The sequence below is a fragment of the Physella acuta genome, unplaced genomic scaffold (assembly GCF_028476545.2).
Source record: "Physella acuta isolate Inbredline_101_S28 unplaced genomic scaffold, ASM2847654v3 ptg001428l, whole genome shotgun sequence".
In the NCBI taxonomy this organism is placed as follows: Eukaryota; Metazoa; Mollusca; class Gastropoda; family Physidae; genus Physella; species Physella acuta.
Window position 1 is genome coordinate 62,884 of NW_026732943.1, and position 21,518 is coordinate 84,401.

General features: G+C 34.3%; 3 protein-coding genes across 5 annotated transcripts; 1 reads left to right on the forward strand and 2 right to left on the reverse strand.

Annotated features, from left to right (window-relative positions):
• Positions 1-18: 18 nt before the first annotated feature.
• LOC131927678 (methylmalonyl-CoA epimerase, mitochondrial) lies at positions 19-3,648 on the reverse strand. Of its 3 annotated transcripts, none has more exons than XM_059283436.1 (7): positions 3,600-3,648; positions 3,218-3,282; positions 1,989-2,045; positions 1,649-1,756; positions 1,402-1,461; positions 1,199-1,285; positions 19-969 (listed from the first exon to the last, which is right to left on the reverse strand). In XM_059283436.1, the coding sequence occupies exons 2-7, from the start codon at positions 3,263-3,265 to the stop codon at positions 817-819; spliced, it is 513 nt and encodes a 170-aa protein (XP_059139419.1). In that variant the 5' UTR covers positions 3,266-3,282; positions 3,600-3,648; the 3' UTR covers positions 19-816. The 3 variants fall into 3 exon arrangements, with proteins under 3 accessions (XP_059139419.1, XP_059139418.1, XP_059139420.1); XM_059283435.1 differs by having other exon boundaries at positions 3,613-3,636; XM_059283437.1 differs by lacking the exon at positions 3,600-3,648 and adding an exon at positions 3,386-3,410.
• A 71-nt stretch (positions 3,649-3,719) lies between these two features.
• LOC131927680 (GPI ethanolamine phosphate transferase 3) lies at positions 3,720-9,027 on the forward strand. Its single transcript, XM_059283441.1, has 8 exons — positions 3,720-4,593; positions 4,706-4,862; positions 4,994-5,164; positions 5,383-6,664; positions 7,114-7,389; positions 7,700-7,858; positions 8,231-8,472; positions 8,671-9,027. The coding sequence occupies exons 1-8, from the start codon at positions 3,827-3,829 to the stop codon at positions 8,869-8,871; spliced, it is 3,255 nt and encodes a 1,084-aa protein (XP_059139424.1). The 5' UTR covers positions 3,720-3,826; the 3' UTR covers positions 8,872-9,027.
• A 1,425-nt stretch (positions 9,028-10,452) lies between these two features.
• LOC131927683 (lysosomal acid glucosylceramidase) lies at positions 10,453-21,371 on the reverse strand. Its single transcript, XM_059283445.1, has 10 exons — positions 21,243-21,371; positions 19,217-19,408; positions 17,033-17,173; positions 15,273-15,406; positions 14,376-14,548; positions 13,563-13,800; positions 12,680-12,901; positions 11,322-11,485; positions 10,991-11,110; positions 10,453-10,817 (listed from the first exon to the last, which is right to left on the reverse strand). Exons 1-10 carry the CDS (start codon positions 21,355-21,357, stop codon positions 10,718-10,720), a joined length of 1,599 nt encoding a protein of 532 aa, XP_059139428.1. The 5' UTR covers positions 21,358-21,371; the 3' UTR covers positions 10,453-10,717.
• Between the last annotated feature and the right edge of the window lie 147 nt (positions 21,372-21,518).

Consider the following 21,518-nt stretch of genomic DNA (forward strand, 5'->3'; position numbering starts at 1 on the left):
ATGGAATCTAATCTAAAGAACTATGGAAAGGACTTTTATTACTTTTTAAAACTATTAGTGGGGAAAAAAATGACAACAGATTTTGCCAGTATTTTGATTAAATAATTCGTTTCTTAGCAAATAAATTCAGTTAAATACAGTTAAATGGTTTCCAAAAATCTTGTTACAAAAGACATTACAGTAAAAGTAAAGAATTCTATTTAGACCTAGCAATCCATTAGGCAGATGAAGTAGAAGTCACGTTTCTTGACCTCTGCATATGAAGGGAAAGTGTGGACAGCACTTTGCCCAGCCACCTTTATTTTTCCTGACTTGAGTTAGGTACTCATCAGAGCTGGATGGACTCAGGGACATTATATTAACTTGAACCCGGATTCAAAGTCAAGACTTCGGGCTAGCAGCCTAGCGCTCTACTGCTTAGGCCATGCACAAAAGACATTACTGCATTTTAATTTAATGAAAGACAAAATGTATTTTAAAATGCACTATAGGCATTATTTTAACATTTATTATTTTCAAAACATTCTTATACAGTTTATTTTTACAGAACATCACAGTAACAATTCTTAATGGCAAAATTAGACAACATACAACAATTTGTATTAATATCATTTTCACACTGTATGCTTCAAGCATTTTAAAAACCAAAGCACTCCAGCTATTATAAGATACTATTGTATATTAGGATAGGACTACTTTTTTTTTCAGTGATGCAAATGAAATCACACTTTGGTGTATCACTGAACAAAACAATTATAATAAATTATTAATATTATTATTAAAGTGACAGGACATTGCTACAAACAAGTTTCTTTTTTATTTCTGTTCAAGCTCTACCAAAACACCATCACAATCTTTGGGATGAAGAAAAACAACTGGTTTTCCATGAGCTCCTATTTTGGGTTCCTCACTGAGCAAGCGTATTTTTTTAGCCTTGAGATCCTTCATGGCTTCAACAATGTTATCTACCTAGTTAGAATAAAACAGTTGCAAGTGTCAGAAATGTAAACAAACTAAATTCAGTGAAAATAACTGTATTATGTATAATACACATCACCCTGCATTTTCAATGTCTGGGTTCTTAATATGAGTATAGATAACAATTTAAAACAATACACATTTAAGTTTTAGCAACATGGATGTGTAAAAGTAAGCGAGCAACTGTCTAGAACATAAATAGCTGCCCTTTTACACATACTTCTATACACATATGATGCATTCCACCAGCTTTATTCTTGTCCAAGAAACTTTGTATTGGGCTTTTTTCACCAAGGGGATGCAACAGCTGAAATGTCAAGGATAATTATTTTATTATACTTTGAACATTGAAATAACATCAGCACTTTCTTGATGACTTACACATACAAAAGCTAGTAGTTACAAAAGATTATTCAAACCTACCTCTATTTTAGTGTCACCCAGTTCAACAAAAACTGTTGTCACCCCATGTTCAGGAAGTGCCTACCAAATTGTAAGATCAATACATTCACAATCTTCTCAACAACAACAAAATCATTACATTACAAAAGCAATTTTTTATTTTAAACAAAAGTAGAAAAATATTTTTTAAATAATGTTAAACACTTACAACACGTTTTAAAAATTATTAAATGCTTCGTAGTAACAACAAATATAAGACGTAACAAACCTGCTTGTCACTAACTTTCCCTCCCAGGACATCCCTATACAGGGCAGCGCTCTTGTCAAGATTTGGTGTTACTAAAGCAATGTGATTGATTTTTCCTAGCTGCCACAGCTAAAACAATATAAAAATATTCAAAAGTAGTTTAAAGGGGGCAAAAAAATGACTTTTAAAAAATGTTTATTTACATTTCCACATTTTAAGAAGCTTTGATAGATGCCAAGTACTTAGTATTTTTTTTATATTTACGTTTAAACATCATGAACAGTAATGCATGGAGATATGTTTTTCATAGTAATTCAAAGTGAATTGATTTCAGGTGGCAATTACAGAGAAGTAAACATACCTTGTCTTGTTTTAAATACAATGGACTTTGATGAAAGGTTCTGGCTGGTCCAAAATTCTGGAAAAGTATTTCACAAAAATATACTATTTTCACAAGTATATAAAAGAAAATAATTTAATGTATAATGCATTGTTATTTAAATGTGCTTGATAAAGTAATGCTCAATTATTAAAGCTGTAATTAGCTATTTCATGCCAATGAAGATGAGTAAGTTGCTCTATAATGTATACTTTAAAATAAATTAGTAAAAGATCTATTAAAATATAAAAAATCCTAAGAATATGTAACCAAAATAAAAGGTTAAAAGTTGATTCCTCAAACTTCAAAATCAATGAGAAGGTTCTTAGCAGGTTTTGCAAGTGAACTTGTCAAATTGACAATTATAAATGTTTTATTTATTAAAACTAATTGGCCCTAGGCCTAATTAATAATAACAATTAGCCTAATAATTAGGCCTATTAGTATGAACTATTAATATTTTTATAATTAATAAATTAATATTAATATATAATATTAATATAATTATTAATTAGGCCTAGGCCCTAATAATTATTAATTATAATTTTAAATTATAATAAATTATAATTATATTAATTAATATTCACATTGAGTGACATTGCCGAGGCCTAATAAAAAGGGTAATCTATCGTTTTGGGTACGTAAAATCGCCCATGGCTTCTAATGTATGAAAAAGTTACCTCATTGGCAAGGCTTTAATAGAAGTATATAGTATATTGTGATATATTTATGTCAATTATTGTAGATAAATGAATAATAAACCTAAACCAATGGTTAAATATATCAATATGGGTCAAAAATTAACTTTAAACAGCAGTGTTTGCGAGTAAGATTTGCTATATAAACAGCAGCCATTTGTAATATAGAGTGGCTTCCCCCTGAATCTCGCGCTCTAAGTTTAGAAAAATACTTAGACACGATGGCTGCTATAGTACACGAGCATGGTTGCATCTGTTGGAAACATCGCTAGTCTTCATTTATTACTGAAAAGTTTAAATTCAATTGTTTAAAAACAGGTGCATAAATGAAACAGGAAACAATTTTGTATTTTTCTAAATATAAATCCTCCTCAAAATGTGAAATAATTATTAAAATTTAAGGAGTCACCTGTTTTTCACATTACTAGTCACGGGCGATTTTAATGTACCCAAAACGATAAAACCATTTTAAAATTATAAAAAATAATAAAATAAAAAGTAAAACTACATTACTTTTTTAATCTTTAAGAGGGCAAGGAATCGTGAGAATTGTCGATTCATTTTTCTGTTTAACTCGTCTAAACATAAAAATAGCGTATGTTTATTTAATTAGCATTAATTAATAATAATTAGATCTAGATCTAGAATTTAGATGAAAACTAGCAGTCTACGTAATTTTACACTGAATGTCAAATGTCAACAACCAAGGGAGGTCATCCCCGAATCAGAATCTTTTAAAAAATATATCTAGGCCTAATTATTTTCTACGCTTTAATAATTATAATATAGAGCCTACTACAAATTATTATATTAGGCTAACTTAGAGTAAATTATAATATTTATCGCTAATAGATTTAACTAGATAGAATAATTATTAATATTTTAATATAATCACTAGGTCTAATCACTCATTCGTTGTTCATTGCTTATTTCATGTCTACTTAGTCGCGTACTTTTTAATGTAACAGACTTACTTTGTCATATCTTTTTACACAGAAGATTGTAACCCCGGCTTTAAAGGTTCTGTTCATACGGATTTTAAAGTTGAAACAAAGAATGAAAATTCAACAACTTTTACTTTATTTTTAAGCTAATTTTGATTATTTGAAGAAAAAGACTACCATGTTCGCCGTTAAATCACTAAGTGTTCTACTAGTTGTGTTTTTATTGACTTTGTTTGGAACAGTAATTTTTCTTAAAGGTTTTTTGCTTTCAAGAACTGCAGTTGAAACAAAAAGTTTGTGTGAGGTCGATTTTGCTCTCAGAGCTGAAGATCATTCTCATCATGGAAGTGAAGGATGTTGGATGCACGGACGGTTCAAAAGAGCAATTATAATCATCATTGATGCATTAAAATATGATTTTGTTCTTTTTAATTCATCTCTTCATTCCAATAACACCCCTCCATTTAAAAACAAGCTGTCTATCATACAGCAGCTAATTAGCAAAAAGCCGTTACATACCAGATTGTACAAATTCATGGCAGATCCCCCAACAACAACAATGCAAAGACTGAAGGGTTTGACCACTGGAAGTTTGCCAACTTTTGTTGATGCTGGATCTAACTTTCAGAGTTCAGAAATAACAGAAGACAGCTTCATCCATCAGTTAGTAAAGCAAGAGAAGAAAATTAAATTTTTTGGGGATGACACATGGCTAAGCTTATTTCCAAAGCAGTTCTACAAATCTTTTGAATTTCCTTCATTTAATATCAAAGATTTGCATACTGTTGATGATGGAATATTGAAAAACATCTACTCTGAACTGCGTAGATCAGACTGGGATATCACTATTGCTCACTTTCTCGGTGTTGATCATTGTGGTCATAGATATGGACCTAATCATCCAGAAATGGGAGAGAAGTTGACACAGATGGATGAAGTATTGAGGTAATATTAGCAAAACTGGTTATTTAGCTCATTACTAGATAGTGTAAAGTTAGCTGTATGAAAACTATTGTGACCCTGCATTGCTAAATTTGTGTTTCCTGTTGAATTTCAGAAATATTACACAGTTAATGAAAGACGACACCATACTTTTTGTTATGGGTGATCATGGCATGACAAAAACTGGAGACCATGGTGGAGACAGTCCTGATGAATTAGAAGCTGCTCTTTTTATTTACAGCCCTGCTCAAATTGCATCAACAAAACAACAAGTAGTTTATTTTTATTATTATTATTGGTAACATTTTGTAGTCTTCTACTTTCATTTTCACAGCAGTATATGCTCTCATGAGTGCTTAGAAGTATACATTATCAACATTGCGATAACTGTGTTTCTTTTCAGATGGATGCTCATGTAGTTATGCAGGTGGACTTTGTTCCAACATTCTCCCTGTTACTTGGCATACCCATACCCTTTTCAAATATAGGTATGGTTGTCCCAGAGTTATTTACTCACTGCCCTTGGTGGGACACTGCATCGAATGAAATTAGACGAGTTTATCATAAAATAAAGGTATTTGATGGATTAAAATGTGCATGGTTTAACTAGTTATGTTTTAAGTGTAACTTTTTAAAGTGCAGATGGTTTGAGTTAACCTTACAATATAGACTTATACAGTATCATTAAATTCAATTTAAAAAATTGTAGTAGATTAATGTTCATCTGTATATACCTAAAATAAATGCTATCACTAACAGTATCTTTTTATGTCATCTTTTTCTGCTGTACAGGCACTTCGATTGAATGCTCAGCAAATCAACATGTACCTGAAAGCATACCAACAAGCAGCCTCAGACCTGCCAGCCAGTAAGCTTAAAGATCTACAAAGAGATATAACCCAAGCAGAAAATCAAGTGCAGACTCTGATAACTGGGATGATTGCTGATGGGGCAACAAATCAGGCCTTGAAAAAGTTTGAAGAGCTCGAGAAAGTTTACACATCCTACATCAGAGGGGCTAGGGAGATGTGTGAGAGTGTGTGGGCTAAGTTTGACATCAAACTCATCATCACAGGCATTCTGACAATGGTGCTGGGCATATCGCTAGCCTCGTACTTTTTATTACAATGGAACAACGACGACATGAACCTACCAACGCCTGGAAAATTCTTAGTGGGAGGATCTATATTGCATCTGATATATCTTTCAGTACATTTATCATTTTTCTCAAATGCGGTACCTCCTCTCATGGCATTTACATTATCAGTTGTGCTCATATTTGCAACAGTGGTCATCTTGAAAAATTCAGTCACTAATAAATGGGAAAAGTTCTGCAACTTCTGTACTCTTGAAAATGCTGTGTCAATGTGCTTACTAGCTGTTTCATGTAGTTTATTTTTTTCAAACAGCTTTGTTGTATATGAGGATGGAATCTCACTTTTTTTAAATCAGTCTCTAGTGTTTGTCTTCTGTGTAAAAATAATTCTCACAAACTGTGCGTCAGGGAGGAAAGAAAAACACAAAAATGACTTAACAAGACATTCTAAAAAGACCAAGTCAAGTGTAGACATAATGTTTGTTGTTACCCAACCTTCGGCTATCACCATTTTCATTACGTTAGCTTGTGCTACGATGTTGAAAATATCAACTACATTCTTCACATGCCGAGAGGAACAGCATTTGTGTGAAGATTCAATATTCAACCTGGGTTTAGACTCAGTGGATGGCTCGGCGAAAAATCAGCGTTACATTTTCAGTGTTGTTTGCCTAGCTGTTATGGTGTATGCATCGAGATACTGGTTAAAATATTATGGGAACATGAATGGCTCAAGCCCGGGTGTTCTTTGCTTGAAGTACGGCCCACCCTTAGCCACTCTGTTTACCAGTTTTCATTGGGCGCTACAAGGCTTGCCTCAGCTTGTGACTCATTCCTTCAGTGAGTGGCAGCAAGTTTTGATGGCGCAGGCTGTCTATCTTGTTGTGGCACTTCTGCTTGTTACGCTGATGTTTTCACCCCTTCTTGTGTATGCACTTCCAACCTCACCAAACTCAGGACTCCAGCTTCCATATCAAGGTAAATAAATTATTGTTTTTTCACTGTTAATGTGTATATTGTTTTTATTTATATGTTCATGACTGGTTTGTTAGCAAAATTAACTACCACAGAGTTAGAAGACTTAAACATACTAAGCATTTTTACCTAATACATCAGAAATGAGATTTTTAAGCAAAGCAAAAAGTTACACCACTGTATCTGATGATTGTTAAAAGAAATTACTACTAACAAATAGAAGATGCTATTATAGTTAATAAGTTATTCTATAGCTTTTGATTTTGTATTATATATCACTTCGTATTTTTTGTTCTAATTTAGATAGTATGTTACAGCAGGTATCTAACATATTATTCTGACCTTTATACAATTTTCTTGTTACAGAGACAAAAAACTCTACATTGTACAATTTCCTTTTTAAAGCTATATCAAACAGATAATTCAAACATTGTACAATTTTCTTTTTACAGCTGATATTAAACAGATAATTCCAACATTGTACAATCAGCTCAAACTTCGCATGAATCACTCCCTTGACAGTGGAGAACAGGAGAAGCCTCCAGTGGTGTATGGGCTGGGTTCAGTTTACTCTGCCAGTATTGTGGCTTTACTGTGCAGTGTCAGTCTGCTACTGTGTCTCATGTTGAATGATGGGATGGCTCCCAGTTTGTTGATTGCAACTTTCACCCTTTATTTGTGCCTGGAGCTGTACTCTTCTGCCATTTCTTCTAAATGCTCAATAAAAGGTAGGTTTTTATAATGTAAATTTAAGGAAATTGTAGGTTATTTAAAATGAAATATTGTAAAAAAAATTATTTTATTTAAAAATATCACCATCATTTTGAAAATTCAGATGTAGTAATTGAATTGTAAACTTGTAATTTGAAATGAAATATCTTGTTATGGCACTTCTGCTTGTTAGACTTATTTTTTTCACTCCTCCTCGTTTATGCACTTATTTACATATTTTTTTTTAGTTTAAACTTCTTACATGACTTAAATGTTTATCTTATATTTGTTACTTTTATTTTTAGTATGGATACAATTATTTTTCAGAATCCAATGGGTTACCTGACCTGTCTGGAATAATTTTGTTGAGTCAGCTATCTAGTTTTTTCTTCTATGCAACTGGTCATCAAGCTACCATACCCAGCATTAAGTTTGAAGCTGCCTTCACTGGATTTTATGGTGATTTCCAGACTGTCATCCTACCAGGTAAACTAAATGTCCAGCATTGCACTTTTTTATTTTAAAGGTTAAAATATATTAAGTAAGCATTTACACCTGTTGGTTCATAAATGAAATAAAGCTCACCAGCTGCTTAGCCCAAGGCACACAAATGAATTAAGTGTAGTGACTGTTTCCCAGCCACATTTTCTCGAAATCTTGTTAAGGACCTATTAAAGTGGTGGGCACAATGACATCATATGTACTTTTGTATGGGAGCTGAACCCAAGACTTACAGTTAGCAACCATGCTCTGGACTTCTTAACCACATTTTACATTTAAAAAAATTTAATTTAAAAAACATTTAACATTACTTCTGTAACCTTAAATGCTCATTAATTTTTTCTTTGAACCAAACAGGGTTTTTGGTCTGGCTGAACACATTTGCTGGGCCAATTTTCTTCAGCCTGGCCAGTCCACTTCTAGTCTTTTGGCCGAGGTTGTCCAGCGGCCTTGCTGGGTGGATGGTGAAAAAGTCACCAGATCAGCAAGCTGAAAGGGCGTCTTGGCAGGGAGACTTCACCTTGTTCAACAACAGCGTCCATCTCAAAAAAAGCATGTTCAGGTTGTGTTGCGGAATGATTCTCATTGCTTCATGTAGAGTAAGTAAACATTGCGCATTCCATGTTTTGTTAATTTTTTGTTTATTTATTCAGTTTTTTAATTTGTTTTAGAACTTAACAAATTTATTAAGTAAATAAAATTGGCATTTAATGTTAGTGAACAAAAAGTAAAAGAAATTTTATGTTAATGTACTAAGGATGCATTAATAAAAAAAAATTTCTACTTTTATTTGACAGTTGCTGTGTGCATCATTAGCTGCTGCCCTTCACAGACGACACTTAATGGTGTGGAAAATATTTGCCCCAAGGGTAGTGTACGAAGGTGGTTTATTTCTCACAGTGTCCGTATGCTCGCTGCTGGGTTTTCTGTTTGTTATGAGGATTGATGATGCCCTCTCCAAATTTGTGATCAAGATATCTTCCAAGAAATCAAACTAAATGCTGCTTTGCAGCATATTCATTAATGGCAGCACAATCGTGTGACACATAAATTTCCTTCTAACCGCTTACTCACAATGTTAGAGTTTTTAAGTATTTAACTATAGCATATTTTTTATACTGCTACAAAATAGTATTCTCGCTAGCAACTATTTAAACAAGACTAAGAGATTTTTTTTATTTATTGTGAATAATAACTATTCAAGTAATCTTTTTTTCTGTGAACTAGATTTTTTTTATCTTACAAGAATAATGAATTTTGACATGGGTATTATCTTTTTTTGAAGTAAACTCCTTTAATCATTATTTTTATAAACATTTTCATTTATAAGATGAATGATGTTATGTAAAAAAAAATTAAGTAATTTCATAACTTGTTTACTTTATTTATATGTGTACATGTTACTTTTATAAAGTGTCAAAAACTTGGTTTTTAATTGCTCAATGTATGGCAATTGCTGTCACAAAATAATGGATAGCCAATCTTACCAAATAGATACACATTGTGTTAGATAATTTTTTTGACATATCAATTTTATTCAAGCTAAATCCAGCATAAAAGCAATGCATTTGATTTTTCCAGTAATTATTTTTATGTACCTATATTCTAGTCCTTTGTATTTTCCAGTTAGTATTTTTAAAATTTCTGTTGTATATATGCTTAAAATGATTGCCAAGTATAGATACTGTTTAATTGTTATGTTCAAGTTTCAGGTGGTTGTCACTAAGTCCCTTGCAACAAATTTCCTGATGACAATCTGACCTGAGACTTGAATGTGTAAGAATGTAAATCACAGGGTGTCTAAAAACAAGTTGTGTCACTTAAAATAATTTTATGTTGAAACCTGTCAGTCGAACTGTCTTGTTATTTTAAAATATTAATAATGAATAACAGATGGCTGACATAAAGTGTGTTTTTATAATGAACTGTAGCTTTCAGGTTCTAAAATTAGCAGGGTTTGATAGTAGATTTATTATTTTCTATCTGATACTTTTGAAAAGTAGTTTATCAGAATGTTTTGTTATCCTCATTACTGTAAGAATCTCATTCATAAAACCTGTGCATTTCGTTCATTTCATTATGTGGTATAGTAACCTTCAACATATAAAATCTTATAAATAGGGCAGTTCAGATTATACATTAAATGACTCATGTTTTATTTCAATCAAAATGTTCAGGTTTTCAATCAATAGATTTTGTTTTTAGTGTAAAATTTAGAATGTTTCCTTTTAGTAAACAAATGGTTCTATCTATAAGTTGGTTTTAATTACTTATAGATATTTTTTTAATAAAAGCACTAATTATAATAAAGTTGTGAATGAACTCACTTCATCTTTTCCCATTTTTGCCCAAGACACATTGGGCAGATGAAGTAGAGTTCATCTTTTTCAGTGACCTCGGCATATGATGGTATAGTGTGGTCAGCACTATGCACAGCCACTTTCTATTTTCCCCAATGTGAGTTAGATACCCGTCAAAGCTGGGTGAACTTAGTGACGTTCTACTGACTTGAACTCGGGTTCGAACTCAAGAATTAATTTTAACAATTAAAACCTACAAGACATTGTTGATTCTTATTTTGTATTGAAATGTACATTGTGCATAGAGTGTTAAAATATGGGCCTATTAGTGAAACACTTATCAAATCATCAGATAAATTCAAACTTGTTAACTTTGTTGATTTACCTGCATTTACAATATGTAAAAAAATAACTTCCTGCTGTATGTATTGTTGCAAACTGTTATGAGGCAATGATGTAACAAAACAATTTTTTAAAGTGTACTTAGTTAATTATGTTTTAAAAGAGAATATATGCATTGATTTGTTTTATTGTTTATAAGCTATTACCACCAAATGACTGTTTGTATTGAAAACCCCGGGCTTGTCACTGACAAGTATCCTCCACTGCCATCTGACAAAAACACTGCTGTCTTCTCGCTGCCCCTAGATCATTTTAATACAAAATAGAGCAAAGGATAATGTAAGATAATTGTTTTTCAAATATTTTGAAAAAATTTCTTGATATTGTTTAGGACCAAAAGGACATAACTGCAAATTTTAAAAAAAAATTATTTAACAAATCTAATAATTTTTGCATATATTTAAATTTTACTCACTTATTGTGGATGATGGTGGCATAAGAGTTATCAGGCCTGCGGAATGCTGTAACCTCGATCAGCGTGTCATTTACCTCTGCTTCGGTGCCCAAAGACACGGATCCAGGAACTACAAATTTACTGCATGATGAAATAAGACAATCTTTACTTTGATGAAAAAAGTAGCACTTGTATATTCTGATTACAATCAATTATCAGTTTTTGAATCAAAGCCTCCAACTCACAAATGGGTCCAAATGCAAATGTGAGTTTAAATTTTATCCTTGATCATGACAGGACTGCATACAGCTAGACCTTCTATCACCAATTTAAAAATTAAACGGCCACCTACCTAAAATGTCCCATGACGTAAAACATAGGCTGTTTGTAGAATAGGCCATCTTTTGCATTGACGATGACAGGACTGTCGACAAAGTTGGACACCCAGTTTGGTCCACCCTGTTGGTTGAGTGCCAGGTTCCAATCAGTCCAGCCAGTCACCCAGTGGTTCAGATCCTAATAGAGTTTACAGAGAGATTGCAGCTAAAATCTGAGTTTACAGAATTCACAATATATCTAACTGCCAATCAAAATTTTTTCCCTTAAATGATTCAGGTGCTAGTAGAGTCTACAGTTTTCTTCAACCAAAACATTAGTGTAATTATAAGTCCGAGTTTAGTTTACCGACACATTACAGTGTAGATCTAATGTCCTATTTGTTCAGGACCTAGTAGAGTTTACACATATTTCTGTACCTAAAACTGTAAATCTAATGGCCCATCTAATCATTTCATCCAGCCCTGGGTGGGATTATTTAACCCATACTGTCAGGAACTACTTTTTTCTTACTCTATTCCCTCAGTCATGCAGATTATTTTATCAATTCCTTCTTGCCTAGCAATTTTTATTGCCCTAGTACAAAAATCACTTTTGTGTTTTGTAAACTGAACACCTTTTAATAGAATTTTATGTGACCGCCCTGAGTGGAATGTAAAGTAATATAAAATGTGAATTGTACGCAACAAAGCATGTGAAATTATGTGCTCTGATTTTTTTAAGTGGTAATGAATAAATCTACATCAAAAGTTTTAATCCTGTATTTTTATTATTGTTAATGTTCGGAAAGTAATAACAAAGTGTTAATAAACATTATACATAGCAAAGCTACCTATGATTTAGTACCCTTGTGGTTTTGTTTTTACTGCTGATGATTACAGGTAATGCCAAAACTAGTATAATCAGCATGACATGTTTTTATACATTAGCATTGCTACATGTACATATTGTATTTGTGAGGAAAGCTTTTTTTTAATTCTATAATTTTGTATTTGTCTTTAAACAAGATTACTGATATGATATTAAAATATGCAATTGAAATGTAAAATTCAAAATCTGATTAAATGTTAGTACAATTATTCTCTAATTCGTTATGTCTTAAGGTTATATTATATTAAATAATGTATTATATTTTGTTATCATAGAATTGTAACACCGTTGTAAAGTAAAAAATGCCATGGGGCAAGTGAAGTAGAGTTCACCTGTTTCTTTGACCTCAGCATATGAAGGGATAGTGTGGTCAACACTATGCCCAGTCGCCTTTACTTTTCCTAACATAAGTTAGGTAACCATCAGAGGTGGTTGGACTCAGGGACATTTTACCACTAAGTATGTTTAGTACTTGAACCATAAATTCTGTTAAGCAAGTCTTACAGAAATGATATCAGATGCATAACTGGCTGCCCTATCCCATGATCCCAGGTCCACTTTTTCCTTCTCCCAGGAGAAAGAACCCTCGCAAGCCTCTGTGGCAAAGAGAAATTTGTCTGGGAACAGTTGATGTATCCTGTCTAGGATGTTGATGCTGGCAGTGTCCTTGTACCAGTGGAGTGCAATACCAGAAACATAGGGGCTCGCCTCTTTATCGGACAATACCTGTGTTGGTGCATAACAAGAAATAAGTGTAGAAACATGTAATTGAATATCAAATATTACCTTGCAACAACAGTTACCAATAAAATTTAATGCACCTCCCTTTTAAAAATAAAAAAAAATAATAACATTGTTGCCTCCCTTTAAAAAAAAACCTTGTGTTGCCTACCTTTTTAAAACAAATACCTTGTCTCCTCTCTAGAAAGTTTTATTTTAATGTATTTATTTATTTTGGATCATCTCCTACCCCTTCACATCACATAAACTATATTTTATTTTAAATAAATATTTGTATGTATAACCATAACCCTTATTGAAGGATCAAACCATCTGGATCGAACAATTTCTGCTAATGATAATGATGTTAAACAGTTGGGGATTAAAGTATTTTTTAGGCTAGTCCTATTATAAACATCTTGGTATGGCTAGTCCATGATTTCTCATCTTTATTTTTAATTTTTTTTAAATTTCAAATCTGAATAACTATTTAAGCCAAACTACAACCACAACATAGATATGGATTAATATCTAAAATTATGCAGGTTTGCTATCTAATATTCTCAAAACAATTTAACATTTTAATTCATTTATGAATCAATGTTTTAAAAAGTTGCCCCCACTTCGTTTAAAAACCAAGGCCGATAACTAAGTTCATTCTACTCACAGTTCTCGCCCATAACTCAGCAAAAGGCCTCTGGTCATCCAAGATCATGAGCTTGACATTGCCATAACCAGCTTGGTGTAGTGCTGGACCAAGGTCCTGTTTAATGAAGTCCATCTGGGTCTCAGGTGTAAAGCCCATACACTGGAATGGGAAGCCCACGACGAAGCCATTTGTGGGCTCGTTTTCTGCTGTAAGCCCCCAGAAACTGATGTTGTGTTTGGAATACTCGTCTAAAAACCTTTTTTTTTTTAAAAAAAAAAAAAAAGCATTGCTTGTACAAAATTAACGGTAAAGATCAAAGATAACATGATATAAATAATGCAATTAGAGTAAAAGTAATTTGAAACTAGAAAACATTGCTGGTGCAAAATTAACGATAACGATCATAGATAATTTGACTTGGTATAAAATAATGAAATTAGATTAAAATTAATATGAAATACTCTACGGCAATATACTGGCTTTATTTGCATAGAGTTTCTCTTCTTCTTCGCTCTTAATTGTATTATTTTGGAGGGTTTCTCCAACAATTAAGTAGTACGTGTCCACATGATATGTATATTATGGCCGATTAACTCCAACTTCAGCCTGCTTTTTGTTTCTGGGTTTGCTTCCATAGTCTTTGTCAATCCAAGAACAAAATTACAAGGCAGCAGTTTTTGATTTTGGAGTTTCCTTTCCTAGATGGGTTGCTGTCCCCAGCTAACGAGCCACGTCGGCTTCCGGGGGGGGGGGGGGGGGAGGGGGGGGGGAGGAGGAGGGGGGAGGTGAACTGGACTGGACAAAATTTATATCCAGGTCTATAAAACTTACTTGACAAAGTAATTCCCCCAGGCTTTGTAATATTCACCCCCAGGGAATCCTTTGAGAAATCCCATCCCTGTCATCTTGTTGTTGGTTTTCATCCAGGCTGGGGCGCTCCAAGGGCTTCCAAAAAGTTTCAATGGGCGCGTGCTAACTTTCATGGCGGCTTGTATATAAGGAATCTATTTGGATGAAACAGGTTTGTTTGTTTGTTTGGGTTTTATTTACACGACAGCTTGAATAAAGGGATCTTTTTTTTTAGAAAATCATAATTATGTGGGAGATGAAAATTCATATACTTTATCTACATAGATACTTCTCCATACCCTCCCTCCCATCCTCTCTGCAATTTTTTGTTCTTGTACAAACGGCAGTGGAACATAAACTATTTACGACAATCCTTTTGTACTTTTCTTGTCCTTTGCTATATTTTCCAGTTCTCTCCAACTCTTTCCAATAATTTTCAGGTGTTTTTCAAATTCTCTGAGCCAGAAATTTCTGTCTCTATTTTTTTCTCTTGATCCTTCTATTTTCCATGAAATGCATTTTAAGCAGAGGCGTAGCGAAGGGAGGGGGGGGAGGGGGGGTACATATGTCCCCTTGCTAATATAATTCAATAAACGTACACCTGCATCTAGATTACCCACACTAGTTTAATACACATGACATTATTGATATTGCTAGGTTGTTTAAAAAATAAGGTCAATGGCTGTAAAATAATGTGTTATTAATGGAACTATGGTGTAGAGTAACAAGAGAACAAGGAAAAGATTGTTGTGTACGGTAATGCCCTAGATAGGGTAAACATTCCAAAATACAATTGCTAAGAAGTATAAGCATAGTGTAAAATCATGAACTCAGAACGAAAATATTGATAATGTTCGAAGAAAAATAAAACCAACTCACTTTATAGTTCAAATCTTCAGGTGCCAGTGAGAAATGGTCAAGGCTGAGGTCTCCGGGAACATCGTCATAAGAGTAGGCGTGGGTGGAGAAATCACAACTGGCCATTGGCACCCTGCCAACTGTGTACTCAATGCCTGGAGGAGGGGTTTAGGGTCCATTTCAGAGTTTCTTTCAGGCATCTCTTCTACCGCCCCCCCCCCCCCCCCCGAACGAGATGGAATTTATATAGTAAACATATACTTTTACTAGTGTCCGCCCCCCCCCCCCCGAAAAAAAAAGTCTGGAAGAAACACTGGTCCATTTTAGCATGGGCTCTTTTAACTAGGTTGTGTGCTTTGATAAGTCGGTTTTGGGTTGGTGATAATAATGGTAAGGGGGGGGGGGGATTGGTTAACAACAAATGCCTGAAAGGCACTAGCACGAACGCAGTTTGCTCAAAAGTTTATCCGAAAATAAATATATGTTAATCAAGTCGAAGTTCTAAATAAAATAGCATTTTGTATTTTGAGAATCAAATATAACTTCTAAATTAAATCGTAATTTATATTTTTCATAATCAAGTAGAAGTTCTAAATGCAATACTTCTAAATGAAATATCTATATATATAATTCTCTTCTTCGAGCCGTTAGAAAACAAGCTGCAAACGCTCTCCCTACCTCCCCACCCCTACATGGTTTTAGTGAGCTGTGTTCACTATAAATGTTTACAAGCAGAGCCAACGATTTTAAACGTAGGAGGGGGGGGGAGGGAAGGAAGGGGGGGGGGGGGGTTATGGTCCTTAACGAGCTACTTATAGTGTTTTAAAGAAATATTTTCAGTGTCAGCGTTGGTACTGTCGAATTCACAAATTATGAATTATTGAAAATTAGAAACAACTAAATAGCGGCGTATGTTATGCCGCGGGCCGGCTCGTCTTTTTATATTTTGGTAATCAAATATAACTTCTAAATGAAATATTTTTTTTATATTTTGATTCTCAACACGTCTAAGCACATAATAGTCAAAGTAAACAAAGGTTTATAGTTAGTTTAGGTCTAGGAATGGCGGTTGGTACACCTGGGTCTCTCTCGGATAGGTCATTACCGGCTCATTAGCCATGCAGACTGGCAAATAATGAAGTCTCGTGAATCTTTGTCTCCCATGTTACAAACCATTAAAAACATGGTTTTTGCAAATCAGTGATCGGGGTTGGGTGTGAACGGCTCGGTTTGGTGTCGTAAGGGTCTCGTGTTCGGATACCAAACTTGTTACTTTCAGGTTAGCTAACGCGTGCGTTTAACGCGCTCCTATAGTGATACATCTACAACGCACGATCATTATACCTGCCGTTTACATCATCTTTTCCCTCTTGTGCCCATGACACATGAAGCAGATGAAGTAGGGCTTATCTGTTTCAATCACCTCGACATACGGAGGGATAGTGTAGTCAGCACTTTGCCTAACCGCCTTGGTTTTCCCTAACCTGAATCAGGTCTACACTAGAGCTGGGTCGACTCAGAGACGCCCTATAGACTCGAGCCCGGAAACCCAACTCCAGTTTCTGTCAGGCATCTCACGACTTGAGGGGGGGGGGGGGGTACTGCGCCCCACGAAGCTCTTTCACCTCCAGCTGAACAAAATATAATAAATATAATTTTACCAGTTTCTGACCATCCCACCCCCGGAAATTTAAGTCCGCCCCCCCCCCCCCCTCTTGAAAATTTCATAAAAAAGATGTATGAAAGAAACCCTGGCATCAAACCGTGCCCTACACCATTACCTTCTTTAGAGTAGTACGAGTTGATCAGATTGTCTTGAGCTGGCTGGGGTAAACTGGCGATGTTTATACCCGCGGCGTCGGTGAAGGCCCCACCAAACCCTATGATGGTCTGCCGTGTGTCAGCGGTCCTCAGCTTGTAGACTGAAGTACAAAACCAGTTAGGGTTAGGTCATTTATTTTAATTAATGTCTTGTTGTATCAAGAACAGTATGTGACGTGTAGACTGAAGTACAAAACCAGTCAGGGTTAGGTAATTTATTAGACATATAAAAAGAAATGAAACAAATTTTACATAAATTGTATCTAGTGAACATATAGTTTGTAAAATAATAAGCAACGGCCTGCGTATTTATTTTATAATTGGTAAAAGTATTTGTATTTTATAGAGATTTTTGAGAACTAAGGTTTTATCCCTTAAACATTTAAAATACTAAAATGGGAAGTAAATAGCAAAAATTAACATTAACAGAAAGTAATGCATAAGTAGGCAAATGCTTTTGTCATAACTAAAGGTCATTGTGACAATATAAGTAGGTCTAAACCGCGTCAAATTTTTTTTGAAACATTTGATAGGATCGTGTGGTCAAATTATGCCTAACCAACTTCTCTTTCCTAGTAGAGACAACCTACCATCGATGTTTTCCAATCATATTGTCATCCTGCATCGGGGGGGGGGGGGGGGGGGGGGAAATTAAGCTGAGAAAATGCAGTCGTCACTAGCTCATCGAGCATCGATATTTTTTAATCTTGTTATCTCCCCTTTTAGTTTTTTTTTTTAATTTAGTAAATAGCTTATTATTATACAGGTTTTTTAAGCTTTGTTTCAGGGGCTTGAAAACAACGGCACGCTTCTAAATGTAAAGCAATGTAAACAATTAAATATTATGGAAACGAGTATCCGGGAATTACCTTTTAAATTCTATCTCATGTCTCAGCATTAATCAGTTCATTTTGTAGAATTTTTATTTCTTTTTTATTTAATTATTTTTTTAAATTGTAGAACGAGAGCACGGTAATAACTATTGCCGTTAAAGTGATGTAAATGTAAACAGCTTAAATATGTACTGAATCTTTCTTTACTTAGCTAATAGTTTTCTTTTTGGACTACAGTTGGGTAAAAAGCCTCATATTTATAAAACATATAAATGAAACAAATTTTACATAACTTTTATCTAATAAACATATATTTTGTAAAATAATAAGCATAAACTTGCGTATTTATTGTGTGATTGTTAAAAGTATTTGTATTTCATTGAGATTTTGTTTAGAACTTTTAGGTTTTATCCCTTGAACATTTAAAATACTAAAATGGGAAGTAACTAGCAGAAATTAACATTAAAAGAAAGTCATGCATCAAGAGTGTGATACGTGTAACCTTATTAAACAATGATGTAATACAGTATATTTGTCCCCCACCCCACCCCCCCGCTCCACTGGAACACATCGGTCCACCTCCCAGTCTTAGAGAAAACATGCACTAACCCTTTATCCAGTGCCTCCCCCCCCCCCCCCCAACCCGATCCGGAGAAAAATATCTGAAAGAAACCCTAGGTGCGGGCGTATTTATGACAAAAAATTATATATACTGGGGAGTTATATATCTGAAAATAATTCCTCGCCTATGCAACAATACATTAAAACGATCTATAACAATACATTAAAATGATCAATGCAACAATACATTAACATGATCTATGCAACAATAGGTCCACATTAACACGATCTATGCAACAATACATTAAAACGAATTACGCAACAATAGACCTACATTAAAACGATCTATTCATCAACAATACATTAAAACGATCAATGCAACAATACATTAAAACGATCAATGCAACAATACATTAAAACGAATTACGCAACAATAGACCTACATTAAAACGATCTATTCATCAACAATACATTAAAACGATCAATGCAACAATACATTAAAACGATCTATTCAACAAAACATTAACACGATCTATTCAACAATACATTAACACGATCTATGCAACAATACATTAAAACGATCAATGCAACAATACATTAAAACGATCAATGCAACAATACATTAAAACGATCTATTCAACAATACATTCAAACAATCTATTCAACAATACATTAACACGGTGTTTCTAAATTGATTTTAGCCGCAGGGTTGGGATATTGATTAACATAATAAACACAGAGAGCACGTACCTTTGTGTGAGCTGTTTGTTGGAACGCGTGAGTAGACCTGTTTATCAAATCGCTGCCCATCTTTGGACGTTGTGTACACAATGTACTGGCCTTTGGGTACGGGGTCGGCAGACGGCACTGTATCACAGTAGGTGCTGTTGCAGACACACACAATGTATCCTGCCTTCACGGTGTAGGGGGCACAGGGTACATCTACGTTTTGTGTTAATAAGTTAAGTTTTACTATAACTATAACACCTGGCGGTCAATGTAGTGGAGTAGTAGAGTGAATCTGTTTCTACGACCTCATCACACACAGAGGTAATGTGGTCAATATTATAGATCTATGTCCACTGGTCAGTATTATAGATCTATGTCCACTGGTCAGTATTATAGATCTATGTCCACTGGTCAGTATTATAGATCTATGTCCACTGATCAGTATTATAGATCTACGTCCACTGGTCAGTATTATAGATCTACGTCCACTGGTCAGTATTATAGATCTATGTCCACTGGTCAGTATTATAGATCTACGTCCACTGGTCAGTATTATAGATCTATGTCCACTGGTCAGTATTATAGATATATGTCCACTGGTCAGTATTATAGATCTATGTCCACTGGTCAGTATTATAGATCTATGTCCACTGGTCAGTTTTATAGATCTATGTCCACTGGTCAGTATTATAGATATATGTCCACTGGTCAGTATTATAGATCTATGTCCACTGGTCAGTATTATAGATCTATGTCCACTGGTCAGTTTTATAGATCTATGTCCACTGGTCAGTATTATAGATCTATGTCCACTGGTCAGTATTATAGATCTATGTCCACTGGTCAGTTTTATAGATCTATGTCCACTGGTCAGTATTATAGATCTATGTCCACTGGTCACTATTATAGATCTATGTCCACTGGTCAGTATTATAGATCTATGTCCACTGGTCAGTATTATAGATCTATGTCCACTGGTCACTATTATAGATATATGTCCACTGGTCGGTATTATAGATCTATGTCCACTGGTCACTTGTATAGATCTATGTCCACTGGTCACTTATATAGATCTATGTCCACTGGTCAGTATTATAGATCTATGTCCACTGGTCAGTATTATAGATCTATGTCTAGTGGTCGGTATTATAGATCTATGTCCACTGGTCGGTATTATAGATCTATGTCTAGTGGTCAGTATTATAGATCTATGTCCACTGGTCGGTATTATAGATCTATCTATAGATAAATTGCAAAATGTACCGAAGAAAATTACTTTTTGTCAGATCCATTAGTGATTAATTAAAGTTAAATACTGTTTTAAATACAAATCGACAATTATTACAAAGGGGGGGGGGGGGGGGGTGATACCATGACGTAAACGTGCTAACAATAAAGAAAACAATGCTACACCCAACTGTATTATTAACAGACTATAGTCTAGAAAAACAGCATTACTATTAAATCTACAGAGATTAAAGCTTATAAACATACATGTCCTCGTATGTGCCTTATATTTAAATTATAGGCCTTTGTAGGCCGACACGCACACACACACACACACACACATATATATATATATATATATATATATATATATATATATATATATATATATATATATATATATATATATATATATATATTCTTTGTTTCTTAAGGGGGTGACACCACGTAGTGCCCCACAGGGTTACACCCGACCTAGCGACGCCACTGAGTTAACTATAACACCTATTGGTCAATGTAGTAGAGTAGTAATCTGTTTCTACGACCTCATCACACACGACGGCAATGTGGTTAGTAATATAGATTTATGTCCAGGTGTCTTTATTTTCCCTCGAGTGAGGCAGACTCTTAGATGTGAGTCAAATTCAGAGTTTCTTCCAGGCATCTCTTCGGGGGGGGGGGGGGGTCTTCCCCCGCCCCCAGAAGAAAGTCTACCGCCCCCCGAACGAGATGGAATTTGCATGTGATGTAAGCCTATTTATTAAGCTAAATTTTTTTCTTAATACTTAACTGAAATAAAATAAAAAACAACTTAAAATACCTTGTGAAGAACGCGTCAAACTGATTACCAGTAAAGAAAACAACAGCAATATTTGTGAAGCCCGAGACATATTAGCGTCTACTCTCCCTAGTGTAACTAACATTTTGTTTATCATTTTTAAAAATACTGAACATCGGGTGGTTCATAAAAAAAAAAGTTTATCTGTTATCTGAAAGTTCAAAGATAACTAAGACGTTTGTCAATTGATGTTACATTGAAGACCAATATGTTGATGTGTAAGCTGTATAGGCCTACACGTTTGAACGTGTGTGTGTG

What these genes read in the sequence shown, in the direction of transcription:
- LOC131927680 (XM_059283441.1), top strand. Translation starts at nt 3,827, where the DNA reads ATGTTCGCCGTTAAATCACTAAGTGTTCTACTAGTTGTGTTTTTATTG. An exon ending in GAGTTTATCATAAAATAAAG is followed by an intron (nt 5,165 to 5,382) that starts GTATTTGATGGA and finishes TCTGCTGTACAG; the next exon opens with GCACTTCGATTGAATGCTCA. An exon ending in CCAGACTGTCATCCTACCAG is followed by an intron (nt 7,859 to 8,230) that starts GTAAACTAAATG and finishes TGAACCAAACAG; the next exon opens with GGTTTTTGGTCTGGCTGAAC.
- LOC131927683 (XM_059283445.1), bottom strand. Translation starts at nt 21,357, where the DNA reads ATGATAAACAAAATGTTAGTTACACTAGGGAGAGTAGACGCTAATATG. An exon ending in CTCGTACTACTCTAAAGAAG is followed by an intron (nt 15,407 to 17,032) that starts GTAATGGTGTAG and finishes CCCCTCCTCCAG; the next exon opens with GCATTGAGTACACAGTTGGC. An exon ending in TGGGGGAATTACTTTGTCAA is followed by an intron (nt 13,801 to 14,375) that starts GTAAGTTTTATA and finishes AAAAAAAAAAAG; the next exon opens with GTTTTTAGACGAGTATTCCA.
- LOC131927678 (XM_059283435.1), bottom strand. An exon ending in CCCTCTTAAAGATTAAAAAA is followed by an intron (nt 2,046 to 3,217) that starts GTAATGTAGTTT and finishes ATACTTTTCCAG; the next exon opens with AATTTTGGACCAGCCAGAAC. An exon ending in TGCATCATATGTGTATAGAA is followed by an intron (nt 970 to 1,198) that starts GTATGTGTAAAA and finishes TATTCTAACTAG; the next exon opens with GTAGATAACATTGTTGAAGC.